This window comes from Felis catus, chromosome D4 (genome assembly GCF_018350175.1).
Source record: "Felis catus isolate Fca126 chromosome D4, F.catus_Fca126_mat1.0, whole genome shotgun sequence".
NCBI classification, from domain to species: Eukaryota; Metazoa; Chordata; class Mammalia; order Carnivora; family Felidae; genus Felis; species Felis catus.
This window is the reverse complement of record NC_058380.1, coordinates 11,540,819-11,555,372: the sequence shown is the minus strand read 5'-3', so window position 1 is coordinate 11,555,372 and position 14,554 is coordinate 11,540,819. Positions and strand designations below refer to the sequence as shown.

General features: G+C 45.8%; 1 protein-coding gene across 10 annotated transcripts in view; it reads right to left on the bottom strand.

Annotated features, from left to right (window-relative positions):
- Window positions 1–14,554, bottom strand: part of PIP5K1B (phosphatidylinositol-4-phosphate 5-kinase type 1 beta) — a 317,417-nt gene that overhangs the window by 138,387 nt on the left and 164,476 nt on the right. For all 10 annotated transcript variants that reach the window (XM_045043289.1, XM_019815741.3, XM_045043291.1 and 7 more), the window contains one exon: window positions 4,483–4,613. In XM_045043289.1, the coding sequence (XP_044899224.1) occupies window positions 4,483–4,613 (131 nt within the window). The remainder of the gene's footprint in view (window positions 1–4,482; window positions 4,614–14,554) is intronic.

The following is a 14,554-nucleotide window of genomic DNA, read 5'->3' as shown; positions in this document are numbered from 1 at the left end:
CTGCTTGTCAAGGGGCTGGAGGGAAAACTTTCTAAGGTGGAAGCTGGGTACTTCCTCTGATTCAAACACGCGGAACTACTGTTACTGTGCTTTCTTGCCACGGTGTAAGGAAAAACAAAACTTTGGAGTCGGCCGTCCCTGAGTTCAAATCCTGACATCACCATTTATTGGTTGTATAGCTTTGGGTTAAGACACTTCCTGTCTCCGGGCCTCAGTTACTCCATCTGTAAAATGGATTTTTGGGTCAAGTTGAAAGATAGTAACAATAAGTTAATGCTATATGCTGTATCGTATAAATGTTATGTCAGTTAAACTATGGGTGGTTCATGGCAGGCACTCATCAATTTTGCTTCCTTTTGCCATGTCAGGGTCATGTTTGCATGGCAAAACATTAGAAAACATCCTCCTGTCTCTTCCTAGTCCCTTTACACGTGCCATTTTATCTACAACCTTGAGTTTCTGATTGCACTGCAAAACCTGGGGTCGAAAGATTAAGATGTGGTCATAGCTCTCTTACTAATCTACATTGACTTTGGAAGATCATGGGACCAGATTGTTGAAAGGGATTAAAAACAATTTTTTTTAACGTTTTACTGAATTTTTTAGAGACAGAACACGAGCAGGGGAGGGGCAGAGAGAGAGGCAGACACAGAGTCCGAAGCAGGATCCAGGCTCTGAGCTGTCAGCACAGAGCCCGACACGGGGCACGAACCCACAAACCACGAGATCATGACCTGAGCCAGAGTTGGACGCTTAACCGACTGAGCCATGCAGGCGCCCTGTTGAAAGGGATTTTCTATCATCCTTCAAATCCCAAGTCCAGAGGCTTTTTTTTTTTCCATCTACAAAATGAAATGATGTGTGGAACAGGATATAATATCTAAAAATAACTGTGAGCCACTTTGAAATAAGTAAACAAACAGGACACATTTCGTTGCTAAGGGAGACAGTGGCAGTAACTTAGAACATCTCAAGACACCCAATACAATGAGTTTTCTCTATGACCCAGATAGATTCATTGCGTTTGAGAGCCATCAAAGACTTGGACGGTCAGAGACAGTCCTGCCCACCTCCTCCCCCTTCCTCCTGTCTCCAGGCAAGTGTGGGAGTTTATGGATGGGCAGGGAGGAGACTTTATCCGGCAGCTTTACGGATGTGTAGCTGACATAAAGTACAGTTTGTTAATTTTCACAGGGGGTCTATATCCATGAAACGGTCGCCATGGCCAAGGTACTGAACTGACTCATCACTCTGTGGGAGCTTTGTGGCTGCGAGAGTAACCAAGAGATAGATATTACTGGCAAGGCCTCGGGGGTGACAAATATCCTAACACGTGTACCCTGGCACAAAGTGTTGTCTTATCCAAAAGAGCCGATACCACCGCCACTGAGAAGAGCTGGGCTCAGTCCCTTGGCAAAATTAACGAACAGCCCAGATGAGGAAACTGAGGCAAGACCCACATCCTTTTCTTTTGTTTTCATGGAAACACATCCAGAGTGCGTATGTTATTTAAAAAAAAAAACAATATGGCATTTGCTAAAAGAAATTCTTGTCTGCATCAAATGCTTCCTATCACACTGGCGCTTAAAAAGCTATATATATGTTAAAATGATACATTTTAAGTGACAGTGGGTTCCTCCCAATAGGGTCATTAGCTAAGCCTCCCCTCCCCCAGCGACATGGGTGCCACACAGGGGCTGATGCTTCTCCGTGGCCTAGAGGGTGAAGGTCAAAGACACAAATTCTAGGCATGGACACTGTTGGCTTTTCTACTCCTGAAGAAAAAGGAGACCTCGTTTTGCCTTAATCATCAAGATACAGTATGCTTTTAATAAATCATCCACGAACAGAAGGATTCATGGCACCAAGAAAGAGCTCATGGAAACCTAGTTACATGCTCCTTGTTGTAAAGTATCTCATAGAGTGTCACGCATAATTTACTTGGGACACAGAGGTAATTTTGATATTTTAGGTGTTTGCTGAAAATCCATACGGAGTTTAACATTAGTTGCAAAAATCACGTAAGAACTCCAAGAACAAAATTTGGTAGCTACGAGAAAGATCATCCCTGTCACATGGGAAGTCACACGCGAGGTCAGTGGTTCTCCAACAATTATGTGCTTAGAATCTCCTGGAAGGATGGTTTAATAGATTTCTCGGGCCCATCCCTGAAGTTCCTGATTCAGTTGACGTGGGTGGGGCCCAAGAATCTGATTTCTTTAAAAAAAATTTTTTTTTCAACGTTTTTTATTTATTTTTGGGACAGAGAGAGACAGAGCATGAACGGGGGAGGGTCAGAGAGAGAGGGAGACACAGAATCGGAAACAGGCTCCAGGCTCCGAGCCATCAGCCCAGAGCCTGACGCGGGGCTCGAACTCACGGACCGCGAGATCGTGACCTGGCTGAAATCGGATGCTCAACCGACTGCGCCACCCAGGCGCCCCAAGAATCTGATTTCTTAACAAAGTTCAACGTGATCCTGAGGGTGCTGGTCTGGGGCCCATATGCTTGGGCCCTGCTTCTCCCCGGGGCCCGTCCAAAGCTGGCTCTGTTGATTGGACACGGTGGGTAGAAGAGACCAGCAGAGACGGAGCACCTGTCACTGTTCTCATTGTCTGGAAACTAGCTCTGGTGGCTGCCCAGGACCCTAGAGAAGCAACCTTCAAAATTCCTGATAGGTCTACTGTATTCTTCAACCAAGAGCATTTAAAGCAAAACTAGGCTGTCTGGGTTCACCACCTAATGGGTTGATTTCGGGACAGTTGACAACTGGATGTAGAGATGAACTTAAGTACCATTTCCCTGAAGACTTAAAAAAAAAAATAAATAAAGCAACGAAGATACTGAGGGTCAAAGGCTCTCCCCAGCCATTCTCACCCGAGCCCAGTAAGTAACAACTGACACCCAAAGTGGCTTCGTTTGGGGAGCAATACTTATATTTTAAAATGTAACTGTGTCTTACACATTTATCCGCAGAGCCCCGAAGACAAAGCGATTGCTCTGCACCCCCAAGTCAAATAGCTGAGTTTTTATTTGCTAGGCCGTTGCAGTTGTGGGGACGTTTCCAATTTAATAACGATTACTTCTCTTCCTATCCTAAGCGAGCACGAGACTTAACACATTTTAACTTATTTGCTTTCTTTTGGTAAAGAATACGTAACAGAAGCCTTACCGTTTAAACCACCTGTAAGTGGTCAGTGGCACCGCGTGTATTCACACAGATATGCAACTGTCTCCACCATCCGCCCCAGATTGATTTGTTGAACGGATTTCCCCCCCAAAACACGATCGAGTTGGAGGTGACCTGTACGGTCAACCGGGGTGTTTTTGACACCACCTATGGTGTCAAACGGGCGGGATTCTCCTAAGTTTTCTGGAGGAAGCTAAGTTGAAGGCCTCACGGAGGAAGAGCTACGTGACTGAACCCAGATATGAGGCCCAATTGCGGCCCCCCCGCCCGTCTTGTGAATGACGGGCCGCAAAATCCTGGCATCAGCCATTGCTTCTCAGATGCCCTCTTTTTCTTTTTCTTTTTTTTTTTTTTTTTAAACTTTGGAAGATGTGTTTATTTATTTATTTATTTTTCAATATATGAAGTTTATTGTCAAATTGGTTTCCATACAACACCCAGTGCTCATCCCAAAAGGTGCCCTCCTCAATACCCATCACCCACCCACCCCTCCCTCCCACCCCCCATCAACCCTCAGTTTGTTCTCAGTTTTTAAGAGTCTCTTATGCTTTGGCTGTCTTCCACTCTAACCTCTTTTTTTCCTTCCCCTCCCCCATGGGTTCCTGTTAAGTTTCTCAGGATCCACCTAAGAGTGAAACCATATGGTATCTTTCTCTGTATGGCTTATTTCACTTAGCATCACACTCTCCAGTTCCATCCACGTTGCTACAAAGGGCCATACTTCATTCTTTCTCATTGCCACGTAGTATTCCATTGTGTATATAAACCACAATTTCTTTATCCGTTCATCAGTTGATGGACATTTAGGCTCTTTCCGTAATTTGGCTATTATTGAAAGTGCTGCTGTAAACATTGGGGTACAAGTGCCCCTATGCATCAGCCCTCCTGTATCCCTTGGGTCAATTCCTAGCAGCACTTTGCTGGGTCTTAGGGTAGATCTATTTTTAATTTTTGAGGAACCTCCACACTGTTTTCCAGAGCGGATGCCCTCTTTTTCTAACGCAACGCAGACATTACTCTGAGTACTGCACTCCTTCCCATCGAATCTCAAATCTTCATACAATCTTCCAGGCGTTACCATCATTACACAGAACCTACTTACCGTCTCCCAATAAAAATAAACACAACCCACGTGGCACAAGGGAAAGTGACAGTCCTTGGTGCTGCTTCTGGGCCTGTTAAAGACCCAACGCGTGCATGTACCCATTCACTGGTAGGAAAGTCTTCAATGTGGAGAGGTCACCAGGAAGGTTCTTTAGCATGGAAATCCTCACAAACAGAAATGTTCTTACCTGGGTAGGAACACACTTTCCACCACGTAAAAGTCTTGCATGAGAACATCTCTATCCGGCTTGGAAGTGAGATTACCCACGGTGTATCCTATCCCCAGCTGAATAGCACCTTTGATAGCAGATGATGCAGTCTGCAAAGAAAACAAGGGTCTCAGAGTCAGCCTCAATAGTCAGGGCCTTGTTCAAGGTCACAAGCAGCAGAAACAGGAAAAGGGGGTTAGATTTTCTTTCTTGTTCCTCAACTGTGTGGAAGCTGGGTTTGGAAACAGGACAGATTCCTTCTTTTGGCAGTGAGCCTATTAAGGACCCTTCTTGATATGAAATTATTCTTGTGGTAGTATTTCCTACAAATATTTCTAAGGTCAAATTACAGTCCCAAATCTCCACCTTTCTGTTAGAGCTTAGAAATTTGGTAGGATGCTTTCAACACATGGTATTCTAATTTGTACCAAAAAAGAAATGGTATAGTCACATTTTTTAAAAATCTGAAGTTCTATAACACACCTATGGATCAGGAAGTGTATTTGCTTTTCTAATTTGAGAGAGAAAGAGAGAGAGAGAGCACGTGAGAGAGCGTGCACATACACGCAAGTGGGGGAAAGGGGCAGAGGAAGATACAGAGAATCCCAAGCAGGCTCTAGGCTCAGCATAGAGCTGGACGCGGGGCTTGATCCCTTGACCCTGGGATCATGGTCTAAGCCAAAACCAAGAGTTGGATGCTCAACCCACTGAGCCACGCAGGTGGCCCCCTCAAGAGGAGTACTTTATCTTCATGAGAAATGAGACAGCAAAAAGTAATTTGAGTCTTCGGATAAACTTTAATTTGGAAATTGCTTACTAGTTTTGCCATGAATCCACAATCACAATTTCCTACACTGACCTGTGTAGGAATAATGTATATGCATTATTGGGGAATAATGTATATACATATATGTGTACACATACATACACATACGTGTGTGTGTGTGTGTGTGTGTGTGTGTGTGTGTGTCGTTTTAGCCAATAAAATAGGAGAAATAGCAGAGTAACTCAATTTAGGAAAATTAGAGGGCATGCTCTTTTTTTTTTTTTAATCTGTTAATGTTTGTTTATTTTTGGGAGAGAGAGGGAGAGGGGCAGAATGAGAGGGAGACACAGAATCCGAAGCAGGCTCCAGGCTCTGAGCTGTCAGCACCGAGCCCGATGCGGGGCTCAAACTCACGGACCGCGAGATCATGACCTGAGCTGAAGTTGGGCACTTAACAGCCAGCCAGCCAGGCGCCCCAGAAGGCATGCTTCTCAATGTTTGTGCAAGTGTGGCCATTTCAGGTGAAGTCACCAAGTGATTACTGGGGACCTAGCCCTGTGCTTGCAGTGGTTTGTCTGGGGTTCAACCTCAGGTGACTGTGGATCACGGCACTTTGGCTAGAGGACACCAGTGTTGGGGGTGGGGTGGAAAGGATATACGACCTAGCTTGATTCTGTATGTCCTTTGCTTGTGATCACAGAACGGCATCCAAATAGGTCTAAAGCGTCTGCGAGCTGTATGCATACAGCCAGTTTTGAAGCCTTTAAGAAGGGATTATCTCCACGATTCAGGAAATCTAAGGATCAAGGATCAAACCAGAGGCCAGGATCGATCCGAGCTGCTCAGTCACTTCCACTCTACAACTCTACGAACCCTTCCCCACGGAGTCATCATTTGGTGGCTTGTTCACCCCACTGCAAATATGATATCCCCCCTAGTCTGAGCACAACTCCACGCCCTCCTTCCTAGAGGAGGCAGAGAGTGGCTTGGTGTTTTTCTTTTTCCACATGCCTCTTCAAGATTCCAGGGCAGCAAGATGGCAAAAGACTGGGACTCAAGCCCCCAGGGCAACTAGGCTTCAAAAACAAAAAAGTTTGCTATTTTCATTCTCGCTCCCCGAGTTCTGCAATGCCACCAACTGGCATCAGTGACCTTTTGTACCAACAGCTCTGACTTCGGAAGACTGAAATGGATTTTCTTCACTTTAACCTCACATACAAATTCAAAAGGCATTTCTATCCGTCACTCAGAGCAGTATGGCCCAAGATATGACATCAGCACTTTCCAGAGGACCCGACACCCCGACGTGTTCTGTTCCAGAACTATCAACAGAGTCCCGTGCTCTCAAAGCGCTCGTCCCTCCCCACCCCTGACTGCTACCTGGAACTCTCAGTATTTCTGCTTAATTCAGTCCTCTAGTCCTTCTGGGGCCGGGACACCTGTCATACAGATGAGGGAGTATAACCAATGGTTTCTTGAGCACCCTCCTCCTCGAACCCCAACTACAGAAGGTGGTCAAAGCAGCAGAAGTCTATACCTGGTGTTTTCAAACTTTAGGAAGCATGAGAATCACGGAGATACTTAAAAGAGATGAAGGCAAAACCACAGAGACAGGAAAACCAGCAACGGTTGCCAGGGGTTGGGAGAAGACAGGGGGAACACAGAGGGTTTTCGGGCCAGGGAAAACACCTTTTATGATACTGTAATGATGGCTACATGCCGTGACACAGGTATCTAAGCCCACAGAACACACATAACGAGCGAGCCACGATGTCAACTATGGACTCCGGGTAATAAGGTAGGTTCATCCATTGTAACAAACCCAACCCTGTGGGGGAGGATGTTGATAGTGGGAGGCAGCAAGCACGTGGGAAATCGCTGAACCTTCTCAATGCTTCTGTTAACCTACAACTACTCTAAAAAAAAACAGTCTTAAAAAAACAGTCAACGGGCATGGCCAACCCAAGCCAAAATCAAGAGCAGACCGATGGGTTGCATCTCCAGACTTTCTGATTCTGAAGGTCTGGGGTGAGGCTCAAGAATTTGCTCTTGCTCTAAGGAACACTGGACAAATCTTTCTCCGATGGCATGAGAGTAAATTTTGAATCCTCAAAGGAATAAGATTTGGGAAAGGGCTCTGTTGACGTCTGTTTAGTTAAACCAAAAAACAGACTTGTGATGCTATTACCTTCCTTTCTGCCTCCTTAAAATTCAAGCGCTCTGATGGGAGACATAACAGAAATGGTAACAGAAGTTCGTATTTTTTCGATCAACACTTCGCGCCTGGTACTTGACGCACAATGATAATAATCGTAATGACAATCTGTCGTAATCGCAGCGCAGACGTACGGAGCATTCACTGAGTGGCAGGCACTGTTCTGAGTGCTTTTATCCTCACACAGCTAGTGACGAGGTGCAAGTGGAACTCACACGTGGGGAGTCCAAGTTATAAGCAACTACACCATCACCTATCAGGTCAAAATCCCTGATTTTGCCCTTTTTACAGGTGGGGATTTAAGGCGCAGCGAGGTTAAGTGACTCGTCCCACTCCCATCGCTAGCATATGGCACTCTGGCTGCAAAGCCCACGATGCTTCCACATCTGTTTTTTCATCCCCCATCCCCACTCCCAAAATGAGCCTGGGATGCAAGTCTGAAGTTCCCTCTTAAGTCTAGCTGTTTGACCTCAGCAGAGGAAGGAGTTCTGTGGAAGCCATTCCTTTTAATAAGCCAGGGCTGAAATATTTTATTTGCTTCTAATCACACCCAACCATGAGTCAACCTAAGAAAAGCTGTAAACCGCTCGGTAAACCAGTATGAATACGGGTCAATGTCACTTGTTAATGTCACCACCAGCAACGGTGGTGGGGGTGTGTGTGGTATTTTGCTGCCAAGGGAGGGATGAAGTCTTGAGGTTTCCTTCTCCCCACCTCCATGTAACATCCGATGCTTTGGCACCCATGCATTTGTAGAGAATTAAAAGCATCTTGCCCACTTCCTGGGAATGTCTGTGTTCACTGCGGCATGTGGTTTCTTGAGTCACCAGCAGTAAAGGCGCCACCCAGTACCTCAAGTTCTCCCAGTGGGCAGCAGTCACGGCAGGCGGATGGGCCGTGCTGTCATATTTTCTAACACGGCCACTCGTAAGATGGGCTATAAAACTGTAAAACTGAAATGCTACCTGGAGTGTCTCTGGTTAGCAGATTAGTAAACCATGATGGTGACAAAGAACCCGTGTATAGGGCTAGTGGTTCCTCTTGGACAACCAGCACATTCCTTCCCTGCAAACTGCGCACCATAAGCCCTTCTTCGGTCCTTCGGGATTCCAGCCAACAGACCAGCGACCCAGTAACAAGTCCGTGGCTCCACACACACTCAGCCTCTCCGGTTTTCTCTGTAGGACTTGGCTGGTGCTCTCACAGCGCTAGGACACGACCATTTTCCCTTCGAGCTCCACCAGGGACCTTTGACTCCTTTAGAACATGTAGCTCTAGATTTCGGAACACAGCGAAACAGAGCCTATTTTTAATTCAGGACTTTGCATGGGCTAAGTGGAGGCAACACGTTGCCTGGATACTAGAACAACCTCTAAAGCTTTGCATAGTCAGAAAAAAGAACCACAGAAGACCGTGAAAGCAAACCACTGACACTTCCATAGCTCCTCTTTCCTAACCCACCCTTGCGCAGGGCTGACGAGAATCCTAAGGGGAAAACGAACGTCAGCTCTGGGTTTGTGTGATAAGTTCGAGTTTTCAAAGTGCTATCTTTTAATGTTTGATCCTCACGACTGTTTTGCAGGTAGGGAGGGCTTATAAAGCCCATTTGACAGCTAAAGACAGGGTGGGTCTGGGAAACTAACCGGGTCTAAGTCCCTTGGCTAGGGTGTGGGAGAGCTAGGAATGACGATCTGGTCTCTGAAGGCGCCTGGTTCAGCACTCCACCATCTTCCGCTATCTTACGAGCCTGAATTTTTCTGCTGGAGACGATCTGATCTGACTGAAGCCGGAAAGTCCTCCCACGATGAGATAATCATGGTGGTAAGTAACAATCTGACAACATCTATGGAAACCCACCATCAGGGAAGCAATGATCCTGACGACAGTAAGATTTAACTGACGTGACACTGGTTACGGGAGACTGCTTCCTCCAGCACACTGTCTATGAAACCGGATCACTTAACGTGCCATCTGGTATCAGTGGCTTGAAAAGGAAGCATGAAAACATTTCATGTCAACGGCACTTTCTCCTACAAGGTGTTCCGATGAACTAATTACGGGATTAGAGCCAATGTAGATGATGCCAGAGTGATTTTTGTCAAAAGTACAGACCTCATCATGTCGCCACCTTGTGCAAAACCCTCTAATGGGTTCCTGGTGTCCTCACTATAGGATTAAGTCCAAACCCTTTAGCTTGACAAAGAACCCTGTCTTACAGTATTACTCCTTCCTGACCTCCATGGACTCCTGCATCTTGATATAAAAAGAGATTCTCACACTCCCAAACAGATAGACACACACACACACACACACACACACACACACACACACACACACAATGCTTTGAGCAAGCTGACCTTACAGGTCCACAAAGCCCTAAAACTCTAAATGACATTTGCTGGTCGGGCGCATTCTTCCCAAGGAAGGGGTCCAACGTGTTCTCTTTTTTCAGAATGTGTTTTTCCAAAACCACACAGAGATCTAGAGAGTCTAATTCTAAAATTTTTTTTAATGTTTGTTTTGAGAGGTAGAGTATGAGCAAGGGAGGGGCAGACACAGACGGAGACACAGAATCCGTCCGAAAAGGGGCTCGAACTCACAAACCTCACAATCATGACCCGAGCCGCAGTCGGATGCTTAATCGACTGAGCCACCCAGGCCCCTAGAGAGTCTAATTCTAAATTAGAGATGTTCACTGCCAAGGGGCCTTAGACTGGGCCATGAAAAAACAGCTCAGCGACACCTCTTCACAGCGAGAGGTGGGAATCCTTGTCCGACAGGGAGAACCCCTACCTCCAGGTCTGTGTTCCCCTCATCTCTGAACCTATACTCAAGAACAGAGGCACAGGCTTCTTTGCCCCAGTGGTAGAATTAAAGGGAAAGAAAGTAGGAAAGATTGCATGAAACGAGCTATAGGAGTACAGAAATGGGATAGTTTATGGGTGGGCAACCTAAAGCCTTCTGAACGGGAGAGGGGGGCACTCTCATCTTCCACTTGTTCAAACCAATGCTCCAGTCCCTCTGTGTGTTAGGTTTCTACTGCTGCTGTAGCAAATTACCACAAATGAGTGTGCTCAACACAAACTTATCATCATACAGTTCCGTAGGTCACAAGTCCTGAAATCAAGGTGCTGGTAGGGCTGCGTTCCTTCTGGAAGCTCAGGGGAGAATCCGTTTCCTTGCCTTTCTGAGCCTCTCGAAGCCGCCCACATTCATTGACTTGGGGCCTCTTCGTCTTCAGAGACAGCAGCATCTTCAACTCTCTTTCTCTCTCTGACCTCAGCTCTTGTCACATTACCTTCGTGGCCTCTGAACCTCCTGCCTCCTTGTCATAAGGCCCTGCCAGGAGAGTACAGGAGGATCTTTCCATCTCAAGATCTTTAACCAAATCCCATCTGGGAAGTCCTTTTTCCACGTAAGCTAACGAATGCACACAGCGTAGGGATTGGGACATAGCCAACTGTGAGGGCGCCATGATTCTGCAGATCATACTCCAGTTCAGGGCTGATTTCTACCATTTTCCCCGGGGTTGCCCCAGGTAAAGAGAAGAGCTCCCCTCAGAATGCCATTCGGTCAGATGCTGTTCGTTCATTTAACAGAGATCTGAGAACTTTCTGTAAGCCACGCACCGGTGCTGGGGAAAGAAGCACAATGTTCTTGCTCTCATGGGAGCTTCTGGTCTGGTGGGGGAGACAGACATTAGGCAAAGACTCACGCACATAATGACAAGAGCAGTCAGGGATATAAACAAGAGGGTGATGTCACTGAGGCCAACAGGGTGGAGGTCAATTTGGAAAGGTGGAGTTAGGAGAGGCATCCCTGAGGAATGGTACACACGCAGAGACTTGAAAGGTAAGAGGGCCAGTCAGCAGGTCCTGTCGACAAGGGCTGGCTGGGGGCCCCCCACATGCCAGGTGCTCTTCTACAAATGGGGACACAGAAGTGGCCTGGCCAGGGTCCTGGCCCTTAAGGAACTCTGAGAGTCCCACTAGGAGGTCAAGGCAACAGATTTCCAGGCAGCAGTTCAGGGACCCGAAAGCAAACCATGGCAAATACACAGCAGTGGGCCCCATGGAAAGTGTGAGAACTAGAGGCTGGAAAGACCCTGGCCTCAGATATGGGCCTTACAGGCCATGATAAGGGTTTTGTGTGTGTGTGCATGTGTGTGTGTGTGTGTGTGTGTGTGTGTGTGTGTGTTGATAAGGAACAGCTTTCTAATTTTAAAAGGATCGCTCTGGCTGCTGGGTAGATGGAAAGGAGTTAGGGGGCTGCTGTAGTGGCTCAAAGAGATGTGGACGGCTTAAGGAGGGTGATAGACAAGATGGACAGGAGAGATGAATGGGAGAGATATTTTGGAAGGAGCTAAGACTTGCCATGAGCTAGTAATGAGGGCGAGCAAAGCCCTGAAACATCCTGGTGGTTCTCTGGAGCAACTGAGAGGACGGAGTTTGCTCGGCTGAGGTGGGGAGACTGAGGAGAACATATTTTGGGGCGGAAGATCAAATGTTCCATTTGAGATGCCAATGAGACACCCAGTTAGAGATGTTAAGATGTAAGTCCGGAGCTCAGAAGAGAGGTTTGGGCTGAAAATCGGAATAAGTGTTTTCCACATATAAATGGCACTGGGGGTTGACAGAGGAGTATTCTAGAAGGACCTGGAGCTTGGTGAAACATTTAGGGAGAAGACAGAAAGGAGAACCTTTCGCAGTGACATAGGAGTGATGGCAGGAGTAGGAAGAAGATAAGAAAACATGGCTTTCAAGAAACCAAGAGAAGAGAATTTGAAGAAAGAAGTGACGTGAGTCTCAACCGAGTGATCCTTTTATTTGGTAATACGAATACAACTTGGTGGGATCTCGAAAGCTATGGGTTAAATTCCCTAATCTTTTCTCTCATTATCATTGATTCATAAGTCCAACTCTGCATCTAGATTATTTGACAAAATTAAGTTTATTTATTTGAGAGAGACAGAGAGAGCATGTGCACACGCACACAGAGGAAGGGCAGAGAGAGGAAGCGAGAGAATCCCAAGCAGGATCCATGCTTTCAGCACAGAACCCGACATGGGGCTTGACCCCATGAACCGTAAGATCATGACTGGAAAAGAAATCAGGAGTCAGACACTCAACCAACTGAACCACCCAGGTGTCCCTAAACCATATTTTTAAAATGTGTTTTTAGGCAACCGACGGAATAGGAAAAGATATTTGCAAATGATATATCAGATAAAGGGCTAGTATCCAAAATCTATAAAGACCTTACCAAACTCAACACCTGAAAAACAAATAATCCAGTGAAGAAATGGGCAGAAAACATGAATAGTCACTTTTTCAAAGAAGACACCCAGATGGCCAACAGACACATGAACAGATGCTCAACGTCACTCATCATCAGGGAAACAGAAATCAAAGCCACACTGAGATACCACCTCACGTCAGTCAGAGTGGCTAAAATGAACAAATCAGGAGACTATACATGCTGGCGAAGATGTGGAGAAATGGGAACCCTCCTGCATTGCTGATGGGAATGCAAACTGGGGCAGCTGCTCTGGAAAACAGTGTGGAGATTCCTCAAAAAATTAAAAACAGAACTACCCTACGACCCAGCAATAGCACTACTAGGAATTTACCCAAGGGATACAGGAGTGCTGATGCATAGGGGCACTTGTACCCCAAGGTTTACAGCAGCACTTTCAACAACAGCCAAATTATGGAAAGAGTCTAAATGTCCATAGACTGATGAATGGACACATAAGATGTGGTTTATATACAAAGGAATTACTACTTGGCAATGAGAAAGAATAATATCTGGCCATGTACAGCAAGGTGGAGGGAACCGGAAGGTATTATGCTGAGTGACCTAAGTCAGTCAGAGAAGGACAGATATCATGTATTTTCACTCATATGTGGAACTTGAGAAACTTAACAGAAGACCATGAGGGAGGGGAAAGGAAAAGGGAAAAAACAGTTACAAACAGAGAGGGAAGGAGACAAAACACAAAAGACTCTTAAATACAGAGAACAAACAGGGTGGATGGGGGGGGGCGTGAGGGAGAGGGGAAAGTGGGTGATGGGCATTGAGGAGGGCACTTGTTGGAATGAGCACTGGGTATCGTACGTAAGTCAGTGTGACAATAAATTATATCAAAAAAATAAAAATAAAATGCGCTTTTAACTTAGAAAAATAAAATATTAAGTTAAAAAGGCAGGATGCAAGTTACATATAATCAAGTTTGAAAAAGATCACCTCACAACTGTAGATATACACATCCACAAAGGAAAAAAGGACAGGAAGGAAATACTATAGATCAAACTGTAGAATTACCTCTGGGTGGTTGAATAATAGGTGATTTCTACTCCCAACTCAATGTACTTCGTGAATTTTCTAAGTTTTTTGTTATATGTGGGAAAAGAAAAGTCTTTCAGTCAAGGAACTGCTACTATGTTTACAAATACCTTTTGAGGCATGAATTGAAAGATATGCATACACACACACACACACACACACGTACGTTGGAATTTCTCATTTTTTAATTTCATTTTCTTTTAGTCCAGGCCTTAATGCTAGAACTCCACATAACTGCTACACTCTTAGGAAACATAATCATTACCAACCTTGTCTTTGTCTCCCATGGTTTCTCTAAATTTTTTTTTTTAAGTTTTATTTTATTTTTGAGACAGAGAGACACAGAGCATGAACGGGGGAGGGTCAGAGAGAGGGAGACACAGAATCGGAAACAGGCTCCAGGCTCTGAGCTGTCAGCACAGAGCCTGACGCGGGGCTTGAACTCACGGACCGCGAGATCATGACCTGAGCCGAAGTCAGCCGCTTAACCGACTGAGCCACCCAGGCGCCCCCCTCTAAATTTATTCTAGGGTTACATCTTCCCCTGCCCAAGGTTAGATCTATGACCCTTCTGGCACTTACCAGAAGCAAAGGTCCCTCTGTTCGTCAGATAACCAAAAATGGCCTCATGTCAGTGTTTGGTCTAGTCCACTTAGTAATAAAAACCTTAAATATACTTTCTGTAGCCATCTCTCTTCCCCCAGCTGGTCTGGCACAAGCTGGCT